At 40.7% G+C, this 25723-nt stretch overlaps 1 protein-coding gene across 1 annotated transcript; it reads left to right on the top strand.

The window, feature by feature from the left end:
• Positions 1–943: 943 nt before the first annotated feature.
• LOC128700610 (uncharacterized) lies at positions 944–10929 on the top strand. The gene is made up of 3 exons (XM_053793890.2): positions 944–1424; positions 8565–8792; positions 9626–10929. Exons 2-3 carry the CDS (start codon positions 8565–8567, stop codon positions 10052–10054), a joined length of 657 nt encoding a protein of 218 aa, XP_053649865.1. The 5' UTR covers positions 944–1424; the 3' UTR covers positions 10055–10929.
• Positions 10930–25723: the final 14794 nt, after the last annotated feature.

Raw genomic sequence — 25723 nt, 5'->3', positions numbered from 1 at the left:
ATGGTGGATCAGGTCCTAATCAACCAGGCTGTTACTGTTGGCTGCACGAAACCCGACGTACGAACCACAGCCCGGCTGGTCAGGTGTGCTAATTTTTTTTTTACAATGGTCTTAAAGGCACATAGGTGTTACGGGCACGTAAAAAGCACACTATGTAGCTTTAAAAATAAACCAATAAAGTCAGATAATATGTTAATAATGCAAATTTTCCCCTTTGCTCCAGTAAAGGATCAGCCGGGCTGTGGCTCGTACGTCGGACTGCGTGCGGCCAGCAGTAACAGCCTGGTTGACCAGGCCCTGATCCATCTGGAGGCTTGGTCATGGACCAGGCCGCGGGGGCGTTGATCCCCGGAATAACCTCCAGGTGTATAATCTAAATTTAGATCTCAAACTGAATGCTATAAAAAATTAGAATTTCTCATTAGCTGTAATATAAAACCATGAGGCAGTGCCTAAGTGTACAAAATAACGCTAATGGAAACCTTGGTTTACCAAACCATACCACAGGTGAGGATAGAACCCGCGGTGAGAGTCATAAAACTCCAGACCTACGCGTTAGCCACTGAACCAGCTGGCCACAATAAATTTTGGCTTTATATCAAGAAGAATAAAGACTTAGGGGCTTCAATTTTATATATTCTATGCTGCAAAGTTCTGGTCTCCATATTACAGAATGGATATAAATATATTAGAAAACGTACGAAGAATGAAGTTGATTCCACGTATCAGAAATCTTTCCTAAGAGGACACACCGAGGTCTTTGAATCTCTGCACCATCTGTAAAGGCATAAATTAAAACCTACAAATGGAAAACCGGAAATAAAGGGAATATAAATAACGTGCTTAAAATATCTAACTAGGATAGGACTCTCAGCAATGAGTTTAAGACATGTTTAGACTGCTACGGCAATAGGTTTGTAGATGAGTGGAACAACTGCCCAGGTAGCGTTGAAGCGAGAGCTTAGGGTAGCTTAAAAATAGGTTGGATAGGTACAGGAATGGGCGAGAGTAGACGAGTTGGAACTACCTAACATGGGTCAGTAGGCCTGCAGCAGTTCTCTTCCGTTATGCTCATAATTTCTGAAATTCACAAATGTGTCTGCAGGTACTGCCATGTAGAAGATACTGACGTAGCATTGTATACGCATGCTTCACCAAGGAGAGGTCAGTGTGGACCAGGTTGCTTGGTGATGTGTGTTTGTGTGAGTAGTGCAACTCGCTCCCAACATTCTCCTCAACACCTGGTGCACCTGTGTCTTTTATCCAAGAATTTACAAGCGGCATAAGCGAGAATTAATGCTTTGCAAGTGAGTGTGAAGAACTTGCAAATTCTGGCCGAGAATTTCACACAGTCGATGGGTTTTGAAGAGAGAAACAGAGGGAAGTGTTGAGTGTGTGTCCAGACTATCGACCGGGAAGATTGCGTGAGTATCCTAACCTCGTGAATGTTAACAGTTTCTCTGACCTAAATGTGTGTATACACATGCAGCATTAGTAATTACACGAACTTAAAATGTTAAAATTTAATCGAGGTATTTTGTTACACCACAATAACAGATTGAATTACGATGTGTGTATACACTAAGAGGTGGAAGAAATCACAGTAAAACGTGTGATTGCAAATATAAAAATAAAACATCTAGGAAGAAGATAAACAGGAAAACCTAAACGATTTCATGTTCTTAGGAACACATTTTCAGGTGTGTGTGAGCACATCTTCTGAAGATGTGTGTAAATACACTGAATCACCCAGGTTTTCCTGTTCATTTGCGTCACTGCGATATTTTTTGGTTACACTGAGAGGTGTGTATTTATCAGTGTAAATGTAGACAATGGTGTGATTTTTGTGTACATCGAGAGATGTGTATTCCTGAATGTATATGAGAGGTGATATTACATATACGGCTTAGAAACCAGACTCAGTGTATATACAAAGAAACGTGTGTAGATCTCACTGTATATACACAGGTAAGTACGATTCAGTGTACATACATCGATAGATATGCATCATTGTGTATAAACACCAAGAGGTACGTATCTGTGTATATACACTTGGATGTGAGTATACCAGTGTGTATGGATAAGTCTCTCTCCAACGTCTATCCAGACTTACCTTCAGATTCATCTCCTACCACTTCCACCTCCCCCCACATTCACAGATGCACAGATGCCCAGGTAGGTAATTAACTATTTCAGTACTAAAAAAACGCCGATAGGTAAGAGGTCTTGAACTAAAGACCAATGTACCTGACGAGCGTAATGCGCAAATTAATGGAAAACATCATCAGGAACTTCTATAACATCCAAAGAGAACTGGAGTTCTCACAGACCATCAGCTTGGATGTTGATAAAACAATTACTGATTTATGGCATTTTACTGAGAAGGCTTTTCATGGGGGACTTTATCAATTGGTGGGAACTCATTATCTTTTTTACGTAACGTCTTTCCAATAAAACGCCCAAATCGCATATTGTATCTTAAGATAATTTCGGGTATATAATACCACAAATAACCCGCACATATGAGAAAAACTTATAACGACGTTTCGGCCCGAGTTGGTCTATTAACTAGCCACATCAGCATTGACTTAGAAATTAACAAATTATGCGTTGCTAAAACCACAGAAGCATATGACTGACCAAGAGAGATCAGATAGGGGAGAGATAATGTTGAACATAATCCTAGACTGCTTTTGGTACGATTCCACGTGGAAGGCTACTTAGCAAGCCAGGGAAAAAAGGTGCATTCCTACACAGAGGAATATTTGTAGAACAGAAAGCAAAAAGTGTCCATACGGGATGAAATACTAGAATCGAAGTTTGGTGGAGTTCCACGGGATCAGTGATGGGTCCCATGCTGTTCCGAGTGTAAGAAAAAGACCTGACACAGAGGAAAATTTAAAGAGGATAATAAAAACTAAAGAGAATGAAATAAAGTTGCAAGAAGACCTGGATAAACGTCAGAAAGAGTACGATAAATGGCTACCGGAATTTAGCCATAGCAAAAAGCAAAGTTATGAAGCTGTGAGAGGGGAAATGGGTGAAAACAGAATACCATCTGGGAAAGAAATCTCACAGGAAAATGTTAAATAAAAACGCTAAGGCACAAATAAACAGAACATTGGCAGTACAGGTCAAGTAGTACACGTCTCTAATGAGCGACCCATTCTTGAATATGCAGCGCCGTTGTGGAGCCCACCACATCTAGGAAAAGCGAAGTTGGAGAGTGAACCGAAGGAAGTGAGCTATAATCAAAGAATGTGAGAGTTGGATCTTATTCTTGCAGGGATACAATCACGACAAGAGAAATTCTACGTCGTATTCAAGTTCGAGTCAAGGGAGAGGAAAGGGCACCTCCCCCTCGATGGATGGGATGGAGAGGTTCCAGCCTCCTTCAAGGTTGAGAGGGAGTAATGCCTCCTTCAAGGTTGAGAGGGGAGGGGGTTTACCTCCTTGAAGGTTAAAAGGGGGCAATGCCTCCTTGAAGGGGACACAGGGGGGTGCCTGCCCCCTTCAACTGAGTGCCAGTATATTACTTTTTGTTGTTGTTTGGCAGCACTTGACAACAAATATGATACAAAGTAACTACATACAAAAATTTCAATTTACACACGCGATATTTCGCTCTAAGTTGAGCTTTCGATCGAAACATCACCCGAGACCATATAAAAATATTTACATGTGGAAATAAAATTCATGTATCGAAGATGGGCAAGTCATGGCGGGCGAGCCGCATGCAACGTCTCGTGCAATGCGGCTCTTCTGCACATACAGTGCAACGGGCGAAACGCTGCCCTGATTAAACTGGTGTTATCATCTCACTGTTTTACAGATATTCCTTGTATTTGGCAACACTTGTTTAATGCTTCTAGAGATTGTGATTGAGAAGTTGCTGCTATTATTGTATTATATCACTACTACTACTACAATATTCAGAAAAGGAGGAGCATTAAACCCGTATAGTGTTTATCACCTCGCAAAAAAAGAAAAAAAGAAAAAATGCTCGCGCTTACGGCAAGGAAGTCGAGACTATTTCGGTCCCGTCCCGAACCCTCGTCAAGTTACCAACCCGTATGAGGTGCCGAGGAAGAGGGATTAGTCACATTCCTCGGATCAAGAGCCATTCACTAACATCAAGGCACTCCAACAACCCCCCCCCACCTTTGAGGATTATTAATCATAACTAAGCGCTAAACCCACAAGGGTTTAGCGCTTAGTTATGATTATAACTTAGTTATGACTATATACCCACAAGGGTTTAGCTCTCCAGGAACCGTGTCAAGCCGTAACGGCTTAACAAAGCTCCTGGAGAGCGAAACGTTGCCACAATAAAATATCTCATTAGTTGCACTTGTGGTCCTTTTAATTAACACATGTTTTCTCTCTCTCAGTTACCAGAAAATTGTCGTGGGAATCTCTTGAGTCGAAGTTTCGATTACACTTATTATACATCATCAAGGCTCTAAGAAATAAATAACTGAATAACACATACCTCTGCTGAGTCATCTTCACCTGTAGTTTGCCGAGAGGTTCCTCTTCTTGATGACTGAACGACCGTGTACGGCCTCGAGATTACACCTCTCTCATTAACTATCACACTGACTCTAAAAATAATTTCCTCACTCATACATGGCTCAACGTACATGTTCGCTGTGAATCTACCAGTTATAGCTTGTTCTGTGAAGTTTAAAGCCTATCGGCTTTACAATCACTACCAACACTTACGATTACTACAATCCACTAAGTCAAAGAAAACTCGTTTAAATCCCTACAATAACATTAAACCTGCACTTTACATTCACCGAGATATACACTTCTCAGTACATAAGCGTTGAATAATATACACACTCCAGTTTGTATATATATACACTTACGAAGTACACGTCTTCTAGTGCAAAGGTCAGAGAAGCACTGCATACAAATGTTGACATTATTATTATCATCAAGGGGGAAGCGCTAAACCTGGAGGATTATACAGCGCCTGGGGGGGGGATGGGGAAGGCATTCAGGCTTAATTCGGGGAACTGGAGCACAGATCCAATTCCCTAAATCAAGAGCCCCTCACCAACATCAAGGAACAAATGTTGACAGTGGTCAAACGCAAACAAATAAATTAATTTTTGATTGGATAATATTCCTCGCAGGTGGGAGAGACTAGCCAATAAAAAATCGGATGCATGGGTGGGTAAAGAGAGTTGCTTTCCTGTGTGACCAATCATGATGTACCTGGTTAGGCGCGCTGTTTGAACCAACAAAATGTGAACATTTGAGGATCATGCTTAAATTGGGCCTACGTTTTTCATATGATTTAGCGAAATGTAGTGTCAGTGAAGGCTTGTTCTGTGTATCGCGTCTTGATGCCCATACCTTCGGGCATTACGTCTTTACATCCACTAGACAACGCAGGAGAGAAATGGTACTAAATACGAAAACGATGGGAACAGACACACAAATGCAGTGGAGTAACATTCTTTTCAGATAACGTTTCGCCTACGTAATATGTTATTTTTTCAAGTCAGAAGTAGGTCATGACTTACTTCCACTTACACTTTCTACTTCCCCAGTGGAAGCAAGTCATGTCTGACTACCTCTTGAACTTCCTACTTCCCTAGTAGGGCATGACTTCCTTTCACTGGAGAATCCCGCTTACCAGTGACAATGCCTTCAACTACTGCAACTTTACAGACTCCAGTATACGTCTGGAAAGTGTTTCAGGGGTCAGCGCCCCCGCGGCTTGGTCCGTGACAAGACCTCCTTCTTCCTGCCTGTTTCAGATCATGAAAACCACGGTACTGAAAGTTCTGCTAGGTTGAGGTGAAGCCCAGGTGTTCTGTGAGGTGTAGGTGAGGTGTCCAGTCAAGCGTAAGTGTGGTATTCTGTTAGGTGTAGGTGATGTATGCTCTTATGTGTAGGTGAGGTGTCTGGCCACACAGGGATTAAATTTAGGTGAGGTCTGGGCCTATATAATCTACACTACTCATTTTTTTTATTCAAAATTTGTTTTTACGATAGGTTCTGATGCGTACATTCTTCTGTCTGATGGTATTCTTGTCAGGAATAGTTGCTGGTGAAATAATCTCCCTGCATCGTTCTCCTGGCTCATTAGATGCGCTTGATGAGTTAGACACTGATGCAACACTAGGAAACTTTACAGGCTTCGTCAGTGGTTATACACTGAGAGGAATGTATCTCTCAGTGGTTATACACTGAGAGGAATGCATCTCTCAGTGGTTATACACAGAGATGCAAGTATCTCTCAGTGGTTATACACTGAGAGGAATGTATCTCTCAGTGGTTATACACTGAGAGGAATGTATCTCTCAGTGGTTATACACTGAGAGGAATGTATCTCTCAGTGGTTATACACTGAGAGGGATGTATCTCTCAGTGGTTATACACTGAGAGGAATGTATCTCTCAGTGGTTATACACTGAGAGGGATGTATCTCTCAGTGGTTATACACAGAGGTGCAAGTATCTCTCAGTAGTTATACACTGAGAGGTGCGTGTATCTCTCAGTGGCTATACACTGAGACACATCAACTCCAGGCTGACGGACTGATTTCCTCAGACTCCTCCTCATTTTTCATCTTTCTCTACATTGGACTGAAGAAGCCACTAGATGGCGAAACTTTTCAGAATAAAGATACCTAAATGTTGCACAAGTGTCTCATTTGCCACGAACATTGGTTTACCCTTGGGAATAAAGACACTCAGCTTTATTAAGAAGTTCAGAGTACTTGATAAAGGCCAGCTTGTGGGAAACGTTGAATTAAAAGGATTCTCTGCTAACAGTGTCAGTGGCTACGAAAAGACACATTACCTGTCCTGCAGCTGTTCCTTGGGAATTAGTGTGGAGTGTATAGTGTTATCATGTCTTGCTCCTGTAGTGTCTTGAGTCAGAGCTCGAGGTGTTGAAGGAGGAGGTTCCACTTCTCAAGGAGGAGGTTCCACTTCTCAAGGAGGAGGTTCCACTTCTCAAGGAGGAGGTTCCACTTCTCAAGGAGGAGGTTCCACTTCTTAAGGAGGAGGTTCCACTTCTCAAGGAGGAGGTTCCACTTCTCAAGGAGGAGGTTCCACTTCTCAAGGAGGAGGTTCTACTTCTCAAGGAGGAGGTTCCACTTCTCAAGGAGGAGGTTCCACTTCTCAAGGAGGTTCCACTTCTCAAGGAGGAGGTTCCACTTCTCAAGGAGGAGGTTCCACTTCTCAAGGAGGAGGTTCCACTTCTCAAGGAGGAGGTTCCACTTCTCAAGGAGGAGGTTCCACTTCTCAAGAAGGAAAACAAGAAATAGAATATTAGCCTGGATAAGAATAACAATGAATGTGAGGTGGTTGAGGTTAGAGAAGGAAAACAGGTTGCCAGCAAGGAAGAGGATGACAGTAAAAAACAAATGGAAAGTAGTGTCTAGTAAAGAAAGGTTAGACAAATAAATGAGTGGTTGTGAGTTGGACCTGACCAACTTGAGCCAGTAGGCCTGCTGCAGTACTCCTTTCTTCTTAAGTGGGTGTGACTTGGACCTGCATAGCATGGGCCAGTAGGCCTACTGCAGTGCTCCTCACAGTCTCATCAAATTGAGGAAGGACAAGGAGCAGATATAAGAATAGGAAATCGCTTTTTGTTCTTCAGGACGAATACTTTTAGTAATAAGAATATCATCGTGGTCTGTAAGTCACGAGTTCGATGCATGGACCGTACCAAACCATACCACGGGCGGGGATTGAACTCGTGGCAAGTGAGTTGGTAAAACTTCGATTTCGTGACTCATGGACAGTGCCTTCTGTAACAAGACTTTGAAGGCGGGATAGAGGGTGTTTACCAGGACCTGGAGTTGGTCAGTGTCAACAGGTTGGATAATATCAGGTCAGTAATAGAAGCAAGTCCATTATGTGACTTTTTTACCCAAAATATTAATTTATTTGGGAAAAAACGATTTATATTTATTTAGCATTATCTCAAGTACCTTGGTTAATATATATTGTATTTCATTAAGCTGTAAATGCGTGTGAGTTATTCAGCTGAAAGAGTGGTGGAGGCTCGATTCACTGTCCTCCAATAGCGGCTCAGGCTTCGACTAGCATTATTTTCAGTGAATGACTAGCGCTAGTTAAGCGCCTTAAGTGAAAATTACCTCTATGACTACTACTACTATAGTACTATCACTACCACTACTACTATTATAGTACTATTACTACTACTACTACTACTACTACTATTACTTCTACTACTACTACTACTACTGATGCTGATGCTACTACTACTGCTACTTCTATTACTACTACTACTACTACTACTACTAGCACTACTGCTATTACTATAGTACTATTACTACTACTGCCACAACTACTAATGCTGCTACTACTACTACTACTACTACTACTACTACTAATAATAATAATAATAATAATAATAATAATAATAATAATAATAATAATAAAACGAAGACGGAGGAGGAGAAGGAGGAGAGGAAGAAGGAAGAGGAGGAGGAGGAGGAGGAGAAGGAGGAGAAAAAGGAGGAACAGAAAGCGAATAAGAATAAAAACTATATATATACTGGACAGGAACAGATGGAGACAGTGAGAGCGTCCATCACCACGGCAGAAAAGGAGAGGTTGAAGAGGGAAGACCACCTGAAAGTCTTACTCAGTAAGACTCAAGCCAGAGGTCTTGTCCTTCACTCCCCGGTCCCTTACGACGGAGACTGTCTTTTCCACTCCGTCTTGAGACTCGTCCCTTCCTCTCCCCCGGCTGCTGGACTTCTACGAGATTCTCTCGTCAGGTTCTTCACCAGTCAGGTAAGACTTTTCCTGCTTTGGGAGATAAAAAAAAATAGATGTATAATGCTTCTTATTATTTTTTTTTAACCTTCACCCGGTAGATTATCGTCAGAATTTTTTCGTGGTACATTTGTATTCAACTACCTTGAAGGGACAAAAAAATCATAACACTTTGGTTGAAACAATACAGATCTAACCCACAGTTTCGAGATAAAATTATTGGAGACATTTCGGTCCTTCCTGGACTTGATAATAGTGAAGGATAAGCCTAAACGTCTTCAGTAGTTTTCGCTCATATTGTGGGTTATATGTGAAGTCAAGAATCTTTTATTTTACAATATATTACCTTCAGTATTTCTCAAAAACTGACAGTTCTTTTTATAATAAAATTAAATTTTATATAATATAGAAATGTAATTTTTTTTTTTACCAAATTCAGGCGTATTTTTTGGCCATTGAACTTCATGCTTTAATATGGAGAATAATATATTAACAAATCTTTGCTCATTAATAAATTAAAAATATTATTTGCTATAATAAGTGTACATTTAAAGAGAGGACACAACTAGTTTTAAAATTAAACATTTCTTATTGAGAGAGAAAAATCCTGATTAATGCCTGTAAATTCCTCAGAACACGAAAAATTGTCTTTAGAGAGAGAGAGAGAGAGAGAGAGAGAGAGAGAGAGAGAGAGAGAGAGAGAGAGAGAGAGATGGAGAGAGAGACACCTATCCAACTAATGTTTATGTTCCCACTTACGATTATCTTTCGTTAGTAACAGTAGTCCGATACAAAAGTTGAACTTACAATTTGTGTTTCCTCTGTATTGAGATGAGCTTCCATTCTTGCAGAGATGCTCGAGAGAGCTGAGAGCCACAGCTGACGGATCATTCTTGATGGAGCTCTCCCAGCAACACAGAGACGTCAGCGACGACCGAGTGGTCAAAGGCCTGGCCGAACACCTCTCAGTAGCTATCAACGTCATCTCCCTGGACCCGAGTAACAACAATGAGTCCCAGTTGTCCTATTACCCGGGTGAGAGACAACCTTCACTCACTATATATATCGGCCACATCAAAGACGAGCACTACGTCCCTCTGAGAGTACAAGCCATTGGGGAGAAGAAGAAGCAGCAGCAGCATCACCAGCAGAGACCACTACATCAACAAAAGCAACTGAAGAGATATTTCAGTGGAAGGACTGAAAGGCCCCTCAAGCGTAGGGCTCTGAGGATCCCCTTCTCTCATATACATTATGTTGCATGCCCTGAGCCTCTCTGATGACTGATACCTGACAAAAACAAAAACAAAAAAAAAATATTTCAATTGCATAAAAAATAAAAAATAAACTATTTTATCTGCCAAAAGAGATTGACTCAATGAGACATTTTTGTAATATATTCCTTGGGCCATTATTCTTTAGCATATTTATGTCGAATTATTATATTTCTAGCCGATTACATTATTTTCCTCTGAATTACTCTTTTTTCAATATGGAGTCCTTTATTTCTTTCTAGATTCTTTAATTTCAATCTAGATTCCATTATTTCTATCCAGATTCATAACGTATCTTAAAAATGTCTAATTCAATATCCGACAGTATTAATAATATTGTTAAAACAGTGAAGACCACAACATTGTTTTGGAAATCTATTACAATTAAAAAAAAATCAGGACAAAGAAACCTTGAGTTGGTGGTCTCAAAAGTACCGTAATAATAATTCTAAACTCTAACAATGAAAAGTTGAAGCGGTTGTATCTAGGATTTGTAATTTCCAGTGAAGGCATTTGGCACACTAGATCACTTGAGCTTTATTGCTCAAGGAGTATGTGATATTGTTGCATTGCAACATCATCAACCTTTCCTATTGCTTAGTTGACTTAAATAAAGATGGCTGACATGTAGCAGAGATCCCCAGCAGAAATAAGTCACAGTGACTTTATTGGATTATCCAAGGTTAAAGCTCTATAAGGTGGTTTTTATTTGTCTAAACATCTATATGTCCTCAGGACCATTGTAAAAGTAGTTTTCTTTATTAAGTACCCATTCCAAAATAAAAACGTACTTATGCTTATTAACCTACTTATTCATGCTTACTTGCATACCTATTAAAAGTAAAAAAAAATATGCTACTTTAATGCTATTAACTATTAAGCCTTAGATATCAATTCAGGCCTTGACCAGCCTTTCTTCGCTGATTGATGTACATTGGTCTACTGCCTTGCATTTATTTAATAATAATAATAATAATAATAATAATAATAATAATAATAATAATAATAATAATAATAATAACAATAATAATAATAAATATAAATAATAATAATAATAATAATAATAATAATAATAATAATAATAATAATAATAATAATAATAATAATAATAGTCTTAGACACATCGACCGTCTCTCAGTCGTTAAGGGTAACACAGAAATAAAGGAAAAACATTGACCATTATGCTTGCAATAGCTATCTTGCCAGAAGGGCAGCGCAGACACCACACTTCAGATGACCCTCAGACCTGCAGCATCCCTCCCTCTTCTCCCTGAGAGCACAAGTGCTGAAGTTCCCTATCAATTCCGTTAACAGGTTTCAACGACTCCCTTCATCAAGGTGCTCACACCTCAATAACACATTAAACCATAAAAACAACTTATCTATTTCGCTTTAATGATGTTTTTTTTCGCAAAGCAGTTTTATGTATAGTAAGATATGAACCTCCGGGAGGATGCTAAACACACCTGTCGACTAATACCTAGGTACCTATTTACTACTAGGTGAAGGGGATTAACAGGTGTAAGGAGACTTGCCTCTCATATGAGGTTCCTTAATACTGGTGAGGGGCTCTTGATCCAGGGAATTGGATCTGTGCTCCAGTTCCCTGAATTGAGCCTGAATGTCTTCCACCTCCTAACCCCCACAGGCGCTGTATAATCCCTACTGCTTTAGCGCTCCCCATGATAATAATAAAAATTCACTCATTTAGGACTAAACAAGATCTATCAATAGTCAACCGAGGGAATAAACATTATAATTATTATTGTTATAAATTCAACAAACAGAATCGCATATTTTCGAACTGTTAAATGTAATTTATCACTAAACTCTTGTAATAAAATTTAGTGTTATGTTGTGTTTTATGTCTGTTCTCGCTCTTGTGACATTGGTTAATAAGTAATAAAGGCAGAATTACGGACAATATGTTATGTAAAAGGTATCGTTGCTACAATAAAATGTTACATTAGTTGCACTTGTGGCCTTTTAACTAACGTCTTCGTACTAGTGCTCAGAGTTGGGACTCTTCCCTATACTCGACCCCAGAGGTGGGACTCTTCCCTATACTCGACCCCAGAGGTGGGACTCTTCCCTATACTCGACCCCAGAGTTGAGACTCTTCCCTATACTCGACCCCGGAGGTGGGACTCTTCCTTATACTCGACCCCAGAGTTGGGACTCTTCCCTATACTCGACCCCAGAGGTGGGACTCTTCCCTATACTTGACCCCAAAGGTGGGACTCGTCCTTATACTCGACCCCAGAGTTGGGACTCTTCCCTATACTCGACCCCAGAGTTGGGACTCTTCCCTATACTCGACCCCAGATGTGGGACTCTTCCCTATACTCGACCCCAGAGGTGGGACTCTTCCCTATACAAGACCCCAGAGGTGGGACTCTTCCCTATACAAGACCCCAGAGGTGGGACTCTTCCCTATACTTGACCCCAGAGGTGGGACTCTTCCTTATACTCGACCCCAGAGGTGGGACTCTTCCCTATACTTGACCCCAGAGGTGGGACTCTTCCCTATACTCGACCCCAGAGTTGGGACTCTTCCCTATACTCGACCTCAGAGGTGGGACTCTTCCCTATACTCGACCCCAGAGGTGGGACTCTTCCTTATACTCGACCTCAGAGGTGGGACTCTTCCCTATACAAGACCCCAGAGGTGGGACTCTTCCCTATACTCAACCCCAGAGGTGGGACTCTTCCCTATACAAGACCCCAGAGGTGGGACTCTTCCCTATACTCGACCCCAGAGGTGGGACTCTTCCCTATACTCGACCTCAGAGGTGGGACTCTTCCCTATACTCGACCCCAGAGGTGGGACTCCTCCTTATACTCGACCTCAGAGGTGGGACTCTTCCCTATACAAGACCCCAGAGGTGGGACTCTTCCCTATACTCAACCCCAGAGGTGGGACTCTTCCCTATACAAGACCCCAGAGGTGGGACTCTTCCCTATACTCGACCCCAGAGGTGGGACTCTTCCCTATACTCGACCTCAGAGGTGGGACTCTTCCCTATACTCGACCCCAGAGTTGGGACTCTTCCCTAAACTCGACCCCAGAGGTGTGACTCTTCCCTATACTCGACCCCAGAGGTGTGACTCTTCCCAATACTCGACCTCAGAGGTGGGACTCTTCCCTATACTCGACCTCAGAGGTGGGGTTCTCCTCTACAACACAACCAAGAAGTATGGGTCTTCTCTGCTTGATGCCAGAGCCTGGGGATGTACTCATACACGTAGGACAGGTTTTTTCCGACTGTCAGTGGAATCTTGTATGAGCCGGACACTACCCACTCACCCACCAAATCCCGCTAGCAGCTGCACTCTGTACGAATACTGAATATGTCCACTCTACGTCGTCTGTGTACGTCGATTAAGATCATCGACAGTGTACGTACATGGGAACAATTGACACGAATTTCACATAGATCATTACAGTCTTGGTGTGGTATGGTGGTGAGATTAACTACCATTGAAAACCGTTAATGTAACTTTGTTCAAGCATGTCTATGCCGTAGTGGGGGTTATACATTTCTAGCTGTATGGACATATACAACATACTGTCAACTCTATGTTGTCAGGAAGTGGAATGACCTCGACAGCGTAGTGGTGGAGGCAAGATCCATACTTGGTTATTAAAAGAGGTATGATAGGGCTTGCCCAGCTATGGTCACCTGAATGGCACCTACACAGCAATGGTCACCTGAATGGCACCTACACAGTCATGTCACCTGAATGGTACCTACACGGCCATGGTCACCTGAATGGCACCTGGATAGCCATGGTCATCTGAATGGCACCTATACTGCTATAGTCACTTGAATGGCACCTACACAGCCATGGTCACCTGAATGACACCTATTCAGCCACGGTCACCTGAATGGAACCTACACAGCCATGGTCACCTGAATGGTTCCTACACAGCCATGGTCATCTGAATGACACCTATTCAGCCACGGTCACCTGAATGGAACCTACACAGCCATGATCACCTGAACAGTACCTACACAGCCATGGTCACCTGAATGACACCTATACAGCCATGGTCACCTGAATGGCACCTATACAACCATGGTCACCTGAACGGTAGCTATACAGCCATGGTCACCTGAATGGCACCTATACAGCCATGGTCACCTGAACGGTAGCTATACAGCCATGGTCACCTGAATGGCACCTATACAGCCATGGTCACCTGAACGGTAGCTATACAGCCATGGTCACCTGAATGACACCTATACAGCCATGGTCATCTGAATGACACCTATACAGCCATGGTCACCTGAACGGTAGCTATACAGCCATGGTCACCTGAATGACACCTATACAGCCATGGTCACCTGAACGGTAGCTATACAGCCATGGTCACCTGAATGACACCTATACAGCCATGGTCACCTGAATGACACCTATACATCCATGGTCACCTGAATGACACCTATACAGCCATGGTCACCTGAATGACACCTATACATCCATGGTCACCTGAATGACACCTATACAGCCATGGTCACCTGAATGACACCTATACATCCATGGTCACCTGAATGACACCTATACAGCCATGGTCACCTGAATGACACCTATACAGCCAAGGTCATCTGAATGGCACTTACACGCTCATAGTCACCTAAAAGGCACCACTAGTGTAAATATTGAATTTACATGCTATTTCTACCTGATATAGTGAGAGAGAGAGAGAGAGAGAGAGAGAGAGAGAGAGAGAGAGAGAGAGCGAGAAAGACAGACAGAGAGACAGAGAGAGAGAGAGAGAGGGCAAGCATCCCGGATCTAGGGATAAAAAGGCGGTGTTCCAGGGGTGGATGCTATCATCTCTGTGTAGGGTCAACACCAGGAGAATAGTTCACGAGGAATGCTTAAAATTTAATGTCAACTCTGATGCTAGCGCTTAGTTTTCAGTTATCAAAGACACTTGTCGATAGACATTTGGCCTCCTGTGAACGCTTGTGTGAGTGTGTGTGTGTGTGTGTGTGTGTGTGTGTGTGTGTGTGTGTACTCACCTAGTTGTACTCACCTAGTTGAGGTTGCGAGGGTCGAGTCCGAGCTCCTGGCCCCGCCTCTTCACTGATCGCTACTAGGTCACTCTCCCTGAGCCGTGAGCTTTATCATACCTCTGCTTAAAGCTATGTATGGATCCTGCCTCCACTACATCGCTTCCCAAACTATTCCACTTACTGACTACTCTGTGGCTGAAGAAATACTTCCTAACATCCCTGTGATTCATCTGTGTCTTCAACTTCCAACTGTGTCCCCTTGTTACTGTGTCCAATCTCTGGAACATCCTGTCTTTGTCCACCTTGTCAATTCCTCTCAGTATTTTGTATGTCGTTATCATGTCCCCCCTATCTCTCCTGTCCTCCAGTGTCGTCAGGTTGATTTCCCTTAACCTCTCCTCGTAGGGCATACCTCTTAGCTCTGTGACTAGTCTTGTTGCAAACCTTTGCACTTTCTCTAGTTTCTTTACGTGCTTGGCTAGGTATGGGTTCCAAACTGGTGCCGCATACTCCAATATGGGCCTAACGTACACGGTGTACAGGGTCCTGAATGATTCCTGTGTGTGTGTGTGTGTGTGTGTGTGTGTGTGTGTGTGTGTGTGTGTGTGTGTGTGTGTGTGTGTGTGTGTGTGTGTGTGTGTGTGTGTGTGTGTGTGTGTGTATGTAAGCAAGTTGGTGTTGACATTCCTATTTCGTAAATCTGGTCGTGAGTTTTTCAAGGATAATCAAGTGGCTACTGTCAGTTTTGCATTGGTACTGCATTAACGAATTTTGTTTATATCGTTAAATACACAGGGTAAGATTAGTTGTTATACTACAGCTCACAAAGGGTAAGAGCAGGCAGCCTACCTCGCCTCAGGCACCATTAGAAATATTATCCCATCTCTGCTCATACATGATTAGAGATATTACCCCACCTCCGATCATACAAAATAAGAGATATTATCCTACCTTCTATCATTCAGAGCCTGGCATTATTCAAGCCTTTAGAGCAAGGTATTCTTTATCCTCTCCCCTCTCCCTAGGTTAGGAGGTCTATCCTGCGTGATGAAATATGACAGGTAAATAGAGTTAGCTGCCTCAAATTGAAGAGAGATAATTACTTTATCCAAGAAATGATCCATATAGTATCATTTTTGGTTGATCTAATTTCCCTACTTGAAACATAAGTTGTTTGGGCAGCTAGAACTATGCTCTGAAAAACGTCATATTGGCAACCAACACCACCTACCTGTGCAACAGTTAGGTATCTTTATTCCGAAACGTTTCGCCTACACAGTAGGCTTCTTCAGTCGAGTACAGAGAAGTTGGAAGAAGCAGTAGAGATGTGAAGACGATGTAATCAGTCCATTACCCTTGAAAACGTAGTTTTGAGATGGTCAGTCCTCTCAGCCTGGAACAATGTGAAGTTGAAGTTACAGTATATACTGTCAGGAGGTGAGATGTACTCCACTAGTAAAAGAAAGAATGTAATCATTGAGATGTCATGTCCCTCTCAAATCCAACTGTGCTGTTGAAAAGATGGGACTGTATCTAACCTTGTCTCTCCATTTTCCCTAAGCATTCAGTGTACCATGTTTTTCTTTCAACCTGGAGGGTGTATGAAGGATTATGACACTAGAGGAAGGGAGTATAAAGGATTATAACACTAAAAGGAGGGAGGATGAAGGACTAATGAGAGTCCTGTCTTGGTTAGGTATTTTTAACACGTTATTAATGCCTCCTTTATTTATTCTTATTATCCGTTTATACACCTCATTTATATCCCCACTAATTCTACGTCTTTCTAGAGAGTGCAGATTCAGGGCTCTCAGTCTATCCTCGTAGGAAATATTGCTGATATTTGGGATTAACTCTGTCATTCTTTTATGTACGTTTTTCATCGCAGTTATGTCCGTATTGTAATGCAGTGACCAAAACTGCGCACCATATTACAGATGAGGTCTTGCTAAGGATATATAAACTTGAAATATAACTAGAACTCCTAATTTCTTTTCGCATTTCGAGTGAACGAGATCAACTTTAGTTTATAAGTGTCAAGGTTATTAACTTTTCCAATTACGTTTATTTATATTAAACTGCATCTGTCAATTCTCCGACCACTGCACACACACACACACACACACACACACACACACATGCAAACAAACACCAAGGTTTCAGAACCGCAAAGTTTTCTAATAAACATGTCCTAGTGTTTATTTACGTGTCTTTTTAAACCATTAACAGAACGAGTTACGAAGGTTTATTTAAACAATTGCTACACGAGACACGAGACAAGACCCGCACCTTGTCACCGGGAAAGTAAACATGTAATAGACTCTGACCTTCACATGTCAGGGTGCGCTGGAGCCAAAAAAAAAAAAAATACCACGTTAATCAATCACGTTTTGCTGAAACAAACGCTATTTTTTTTTCAGTTTCATTACTACAATTATTTATATATACATTTTTTGTGATATGTAAATTATTAGTATCTACTAGTGTACCATGTAATATAGGAACAAGTTTAAGAATTGTCTATAATCTGTAATAGCGTTGCATCCAAGAGGAACCAGCTTAATATCTCGGCAACATTAACGACATCCTGACTGACTTCTTTTCTTTTTGCTCTTTGTTAGAGCCGTCGGCTTATTACCCTGCCTGGATCATTTGGTGATGCGTGTGGCTAAGTTCCCTTTACACCTGTCACCATTTTCGCCTAACAATAAATAGGTACCGGGGAGTTACAGCATTTTCCGGCATATAAGACGCATATAAAACATAGAAGTGTTTCCAAGCAGTTGTAACGTAACGTTAGTAAACAACTGCTAAAGCGTAACCCTGACCTTGAGCATATAAGGCGCAGGCTGATTTTCCAAGACTTTCTGTCGGAAAAATCGCGCCTTATATGCCGGAAAATACGGTAGTTCATTGGATGTCTTCCTAGGGAAGAGGACATAAGGGCCACAACAGACATGAGCTGCATAACTTCGTATCTTGGGTTATCCTAGTTTAATAACTTTCCAGAGGTGGTAATGCAAAGAAAGTCTCCTAATCACCTGTTTGACGACTGATGACTGGGTATCTTCTTCGCCGAAGCGCTTCTTCAGTCGAATAAAGGCAAAAGAAATTTTGAGGTGATCACTGCCTTGATATGAGGTGGTCATTCCCTCAACTTTTAATCAAGACTGAGGGACTGATCACCTCAAAATTACTTCAGCTATCTTCAGAGTTATATTCGCCTAGATTCGACTGAAAAAGCCTGCTGTCCAGGCTAAACGTTTCTACAATAAAGATACCCAAGCGTTACTCATGTGTTTTATTGTGCAGCATCGATAATTTGATACCCACTACAATCCCCTTAAATACACATATATCTTGAAATAAGAGACACAAGCGCAGAATAATGCGATTTTTTACTGACATTTCGCATTATAATGTATTTTCCTCTCATTATTTTTCTATCACATACGTATTTCATAAAATTTCTTTACACACTTATATCTTTTAATACCTGCCCCATCATTCAATCTCTCCTTCACGTCATAACTCCTCCCATAAACCTACCTGTCACTCTCTCCATGTTGTCTTACACTTCTTGTTTAGTTAGGTCATCATCAGCTATGCACAGACCATTGGCTTATTACCAGCAGCATGCTGCCAAATTCACCGTCTGGGTTTTACCAGCTCTCTCATTAACACTCAGGTCAAGTGACCATTTGCATTGCTTGGACGTCACACTGTGTTGCCTACGCTAGAATGCTGCAGCGTTGATTTTAAAAGCTCATCAGTGAGCGAAACGTCGATCATATAAAGGCATCTTCTTCTTTATATGTCTCTATTTCACCTTACCTGTCATCATGTTTGCCTGTCATCATGTTTGATACAGCAAAGGCACTTCGTTGCCTTTGCTGTATCACCTTCTCGTGCCCTTGAGACATGAAAAACAAGGTTGCTGAAGGGTCATTTCATCTCGACGTTGAATTTCTAGGCGTTGCAAACTGGTTGTGAGTATTACGTGCAGAATTCCTCCTTCGGATGTCCTTTGAGGCCCAGGTCGAAGTTCTTCTTATGCAGCTAGTATCTGCTTGAGCTTCTCCCTTGTACATGATCCGATATGAAATTAGATCCTTTTGGTTTGGTTTAGAAAAACCCTGACAAGTAGGTAAATAAGATAGATGAGTAATACTTGGGTATCGTTATATTCAAGACTTTTGGTAAACAGTGGCTTCATTAGTACAGCGAAAAGCTGGAGATGAAGAATGAGATATTTGTGCACTTTTATTCATTTAAAGTAGTGATGAACGACTAGATGAATAGGAGGAAAGATGGACGGGGGGCTTGAACCGTGATCCTAGAAAAGCGTTGGACCTGACACCACCAGGACCACGGTTTGAGCCCTGCCATCTTCCGGCTTTTTCACATATATATATATATATATATATATATATATATATATATATATATATATATATAAATATATATATATATATATATATATATATATATATATATATATATATATATATACATATATATATATATATATATATATATATATATATATATATATATATATATATATATATATATATATATATATATATATATATATATATGCCGTGCCGAATATGTAAAACTGGTCAATTAGCAAGAACTCATTTAAAATTAAGTCCTTTCTAAAATTTTCACTTATACGTTTAAAGATATATTTTTTTCCTTAATGTTAATGTAAAAAAAATGTAATTTTGCACCAAAAGAATCTTAGAAAACTTACCTAACCTTATTATAACAAGAACAATTTATTTTAGCCTAACCCAACTATATATATTTTAGATTTGTTTACAATAATTTAATATTAAACAAACACAGTGAAATATATTTTTCTCGTTAGATTCAGATTGATTTTGGCGAAATTATTGCATACACAAATTTTCGCTTGTTCTATATGGCAAGATGAGCGTTGCTATTTAAGCCAAAATCGCAAGTTCTGTCTATTCGGCACGACATATATATATATATATATATATATATATATATATATATATATATATATATATATATATATATATAAACACTGATCTCTGGCTGAAGGAGACTCGAACCTACGAACCTTGCAACAAGGTACGCAGTGCTTTACCAATCTACCCACACTGGACCAATACCTTGGAGTCCAGCTTGCGCTAGACTTTGATCCACGGCAGCCGGCTTTCAGGGAGAAGGCTTACAGCTTTTCATCTCATCCCCTGCATGCATCAGCCTTACTAGAGATATTAACAATGCAAGGAATTCGAAAGAGCAGGCGAAATATACACAAACACTGATCTCTGGCTGAAGGATCTAAAATATATTTAGTTGGGTTAGGCTAAAATAAATTGCTCTTGTTATAACAAGGTTAGGTAAGTTTTCTAAGTTTCTTTTGGTGCAAAATTAAATTTTTTTACATTAACATTAATGAAAAAAATATATCTTTAAACGTATAAAAGAAAATTTTGGAAAGGACTTAATTTTAAATGAGTTCTTGCTAATTGACCAGCTTTACATATTCGGCACGACATATATATACATATATATATATATATATATATATATATATATATATATATATATATATATATATATATATATATAGATATATATATATATGCAATAAGATCACAGTAAACAGGTGATTTTAAAATATGCAAAACAACCACTGTGAAAGAGTAGTGAAATTCCAAGCGCTGTCGTGACTACTCACATTGTCAAGGAACTATATATATATATATATATATATATATATATATATATATATATATATATATATATACACACACATACAGGACAAAGTGGTCTTCAAGCAAATACAAGAGAAAGAGAGAGAAAGAGACAGACAGACAGACAGACAGACAGACAGGCACACACACACACACACATACACACAAACACACACACACACATACACACACACGCACACACACACACACACACACACACACACACACACACACACACACACACACACTCACAAGTAATTCTTACACAATACCGTACAGGATGTAAGGTGTATTATTACATTTATGGTATACAATACAGAAAAGTTGACGAGTACGGAATTTTTGGATAGTAAACAGGTACACTCTACATCTATGGTTAAAGTTTCTAAGATGTGAGTTATATTAGGATACCTTTATAAGGATATGTAAGTTATAATATTGTCATATATTTGACGACGTTTTGCCAAAAAAGTGGAAGAGTCAATCCAGTACAGAGTCTCCATGTAATCTCTGTACTGGAACACTATTTTTAAGTCATTTTTAGACACTGGCACAGCACCTTTTTAGACAATGGCACAACATATTTTTAGACATTGGCACATCCCTTTTTTAGACACTGACACATCCCTTTTTTAGACACTGGCACATCTCTTTTTTAGACACTAGCACAACACATTTTTAGACAGAATACCGTATATCAGACACTAGACCACCATATTTTAGCCACTGAAACACATGACATTTACGACATATCAACACAACAGTTTTAGTCATTGGAACAACACATTTATGGCACTCGAACGTAATACTTTAATCATTTAGGCACAATTAGGCACAGCTCTGATTATTCTTTGCATCAGTTTCACTGAGAATACAAGACATTTCCGTGTGCTGAGGTGCACATTCCACTGTGTGTGTGTGTGTGTGTGTGTGTGTGTGTGTGTGTGTGTGTGTGTGTGTGTGTGTGTGTGTGTGTGTGTGTGTGTGTGTGTGTGTGTGTGTGTGTGTGTGTGTGTGTGCGTGTGTGTGTGTGTGTGTGTGTGTGTGTGTGTGTGTGTGTGTGCGTGTGTGTGTGTGTGTGTGTGTGTGTGTGTGTGTGTGTGTGTGTGTGTGCGAGCGTGTGTGTGTGTGTGTGTGTGTGTGTGTGTGTGTGTGTGTGTGTGTGTGTGTGTGTGTAATCACCTAGTTGTGGTTGCAGGGGTCGATTCATAAATCCTGACCCCGCCTCTTCACTGGTCGCTACTAGGTCCTCTCTCCCTGCTCCATGAGCTTTATCATACCTCGTCTTAAAACACTGTATGGTTCCTGCCACCACTACCTCACTTGCTAGACTATTCCACTTCCTGACAATTCTATGACTAAAGAAATACTTCCTAACATCCCTTTGACTCATCTGAGTCTGTGTGTGTGTGTTTGTATGTGTGTGTGTGTGTGTGTGTGTGTGTGTGTGTGTGTGTGTGTGTGTGTGTGTGTGTGTGTGTGTGTGTGTGTGTGTGTGTGTGTGTGAGTATGTGTGTACTCACCTAATTATAGTTGCAGGGGTCGATACTCAGCTCCTGGCCCCACCTCTTCACTGAGTGCTACTAGGTTCTCTCTCTCTCTCTGCTCCATGAGCTTTATCATACCTCATCTTAAAGCTATGTATGGTTCCTGCCTCCACTACATCACTTGCTAGGTAATTCCACTTCCTGACTACTCTATGACTGAAGAAATACTACTGTGTGCGTGTGTTTAGGAATGCATTTTGTTTGCTGTGTATATGAGTATATGAAAATAAGTCCATATTAAAGAATACGAATCATATATTAAAGAATATGAAGAATGTTACAAAATATGAAGCACACAAGAAATAAGAAGACTCTATTAAAAAATCAAGAATATATTTAAGAACAATAATAAAAACAACAAGAAGTAACTGGACTGTAAATCACTGGAAACAATTATATAATATATCGAAAATTGGATCTTAAACAATAGAGAAACAACAAAGTAAGAAAAGATCGCTATCCATGGAAGTAAAGAAGGGAATGTATGAGAGTATAGTGGTACCAACACTCTTACATGGGTGTGCAGCTTGGGTTGTGAATGTTGAAGCGAGGAGAAGGCTGGAGGCAGTGGAGATGTCGTGTCTGAGGGCAATGTGCGGTGTAAATATTATGCAAAGAATCCGTTGCTTGGAGATTAGAGGGAGGTGCGGGGTTTCTAAAAGTATTACCCAGAGAGCTGAGGAGGAGTTGTTGAGGTGGTTTGGATGTTTAGAGAGGATGGAACGAAATGGAATGACTTTGAGGGCGTATGAATCTGTAGTGGAAGGACAACAGGGTAGGGGTCTGCCTAGGAAAGGTTGGAGGGAGGGGGGTAAAGGAGGTTTTGTGTGAGAGAGGCTTAGACTTCCAGCAAGCATGCTTGAGTGTGCTAGACAAGAACAAGTGGAGACGTGCTGTTGGAGAGCAAAGTAACATTTATGAAAGGATTCAGGGAATCCGGTTAGCCAGACTTGAGTCCTGGAGGTGGAAACTACGGTGTCTGCACTCTGATGGAGGAGTGTTGATGTTGCAGTTTTTTAACTGTAGTGTTGGCATGCCTCTGGCAAGACAGTGAGGAAGTGAATGATGATGAAAGTGTTTCTTCTTTTTCGGGTTATCCTGCCTCGGTGGGAAACGGCCGATGTGGTAATAAAAAAAAATAATAAAAACTAAACTATTTTCCTCAGAAAATGTGAAATAAAAATAATTTTTGTTGTGAGATAGCTCAAGATAACTCTTAACTTGGTATTTAAATTAAGAAAGATATCAAGAAATCGTTCCCTTCAGAGAAAGTGCTTTGGTGCTGGTGAAGGGCTCTTGATCTAAGGAATTATTTTCTCCTTACCTTTCTTTACGTTAAACCTCATTTACCTTCCCTTCCCCAACAGCTTTCCCATTCGTGACTGAATCCTACGTTGACAGAATGGGTTATTCAGTCTAGTAACTCACATTCACCACTACAGAAGGAACACTGATATTGTCAGTCTGCTAGACCGACGATAACCTATACATGATCACAGTAACTTACAAGACACGTAACTTTCCCAGTCTTCTAATAACATGTTAATTTTTCAACTATAATCTACCTTGTCTATAATTACATTTGCTTTGTTTGTTTCGTAAGGTGAAGTCTAGGATCTTTTTTTAATTCATGGTATAACTTAAATCTTTGATGACACTTGTATTGTAGAGTTCCCTGACCTCAGTTGTAGAGTTCTCAGACCTCTGTAACACAACTGTCATCAAAGATTTGCTAAGTTATACCATGAGTTAAGGGAAGATCCTGGACTTCACCTTACGAAGCAGACAAAGCAAATGCGATAATAATTATGGACAAGATAGATTATAGTGGAAAAATGAACATGTTTTTAGAAGATGAAGGAACATACGTATCCCTCAAGAATTCTTTCTCACTGCCAAGAATTTCCTACTGGTGATATTAACCCGTGTGTTGCAGACTTCAGTTTAGTGATTTCAAGGTCGGTGAGGTTACGCAGCTGGTCCTCGCTGACTGAATGTTGCAGCTTAGACTTCCTTGTTCGTGTTGATGGTACTGATCACGGAATGGGTAGAACTCGACCCTATGGGGAGTGGTTAACAGACTGGCCATTGTAAGTGACATTCTTGACACTCACTGCACTAATCCAGAATACATTTCCTCCCACGAAAGTGACGTTCTTACCAACGTCACTCCCCCGAGAAAGTGGCTGTCCTTTTTTTCTATCTTTGCCTCACACGCCGGGATAGTATACGTTAGTCCTTAGTCTAGGTAGAATAAAATAGTACTCCTATGTACTATGTACAAGACCAACCTATACTTCCTTTTCTCCCTCACTCTTTCACACTCACACTCTCACATTCATTCTCACACTTACTCTCACACTCACTCTCACACTCATTCTCACACTCACTTCCACACTCACTCTCACACTCTCACACTCACTCTCACACTCATTCTCACACTCTCACTCTCACTCTCACACTCACTTCCACACTCACTCTCACACTCTCACACTCACTCTCACACTCATTCTCACACTCTCACTCTCACTCTCACACTCACTTCCACACTCACTCTCACACTCTCACACTCATTCTCTCACTCATTCTCACACTCACTCCCTACGACAGTGACTTTCCTGACACCTTCAGTATAGCAAACCAACCAAAACTTCCCCTTCCCATCACCAGTGATTTAGTGACATTTCTGCCGCATTTCAACGCGACTCGTGGCCTGGTAGGCAAACCTCTCGCTTCACACGCTGAGAGTCCGATTTCGATTTCTGGCAAGGGTGAAAACTTTGGGCGTATTTCCTTGCACCTGTTGTCCACGTTCACCCATCAGTAAAATGGGTACGTGGGTGTTAGTGGACTAGCGTGGGTCGCTTTTTCTATAGTAGTATGTCACTGATATCAGCTAGGCCTGTGTACTTTGTGCATGTATTTGTAGAAATATAGATATAATTATTATAATTATTATAACTATAATCATTATAACGAGAGCAGTGGTTAACCTTGAGCGTGGATTCTTAACAGCAGAGGTTGAAGAATGCCTTGTATCTGACACCCAATCCAGCGAGGTACCTCCCGTGTATTAAGACAAAGTATGACACTTAGGTATCTTTATTATAGGCAATAAAAACATCTAAGTGCTGCACATGTGTCTGTTAGTAAGAAACATGTGCAACACTAAAGTATCTGATAGTCTCATATTAGGGTCTGATATTCTAGCATTAGTGTCTGATAATCTAGTAATAGTTCTTGATAATCTAGCACTAAAATCTAGACTTTTCTAGCTTTAAGTACAGTAAAGGATCCTTTTCTTGGGATGATAAGAGACTAGGAGATTGAGTAAGAATAAGTTTGTGAGAGGAACATTGTAAGTAG

This window comes from Cherax quadricarinatus, chromosome 65 (assembly GCF_038502225.1).
Source record: "Cherax quadricarinatus isolate ZL_2023a chromosome 65, ASM3850222v1, whole genome shotgun sequence".
Taxonomy (NCBI): domain Eukaryota; kingdom Metazoa; phylum Arthropoda; class Malacostraca; order Decapoda; family Parastacidae; genus Cherax; species Cherax quadricarinatus.
The sequence above is the reverse complement of the archived record's forward strand: the minus strand, read 5'-3'. Positions and strand labels throughout refer to the sequence as shown.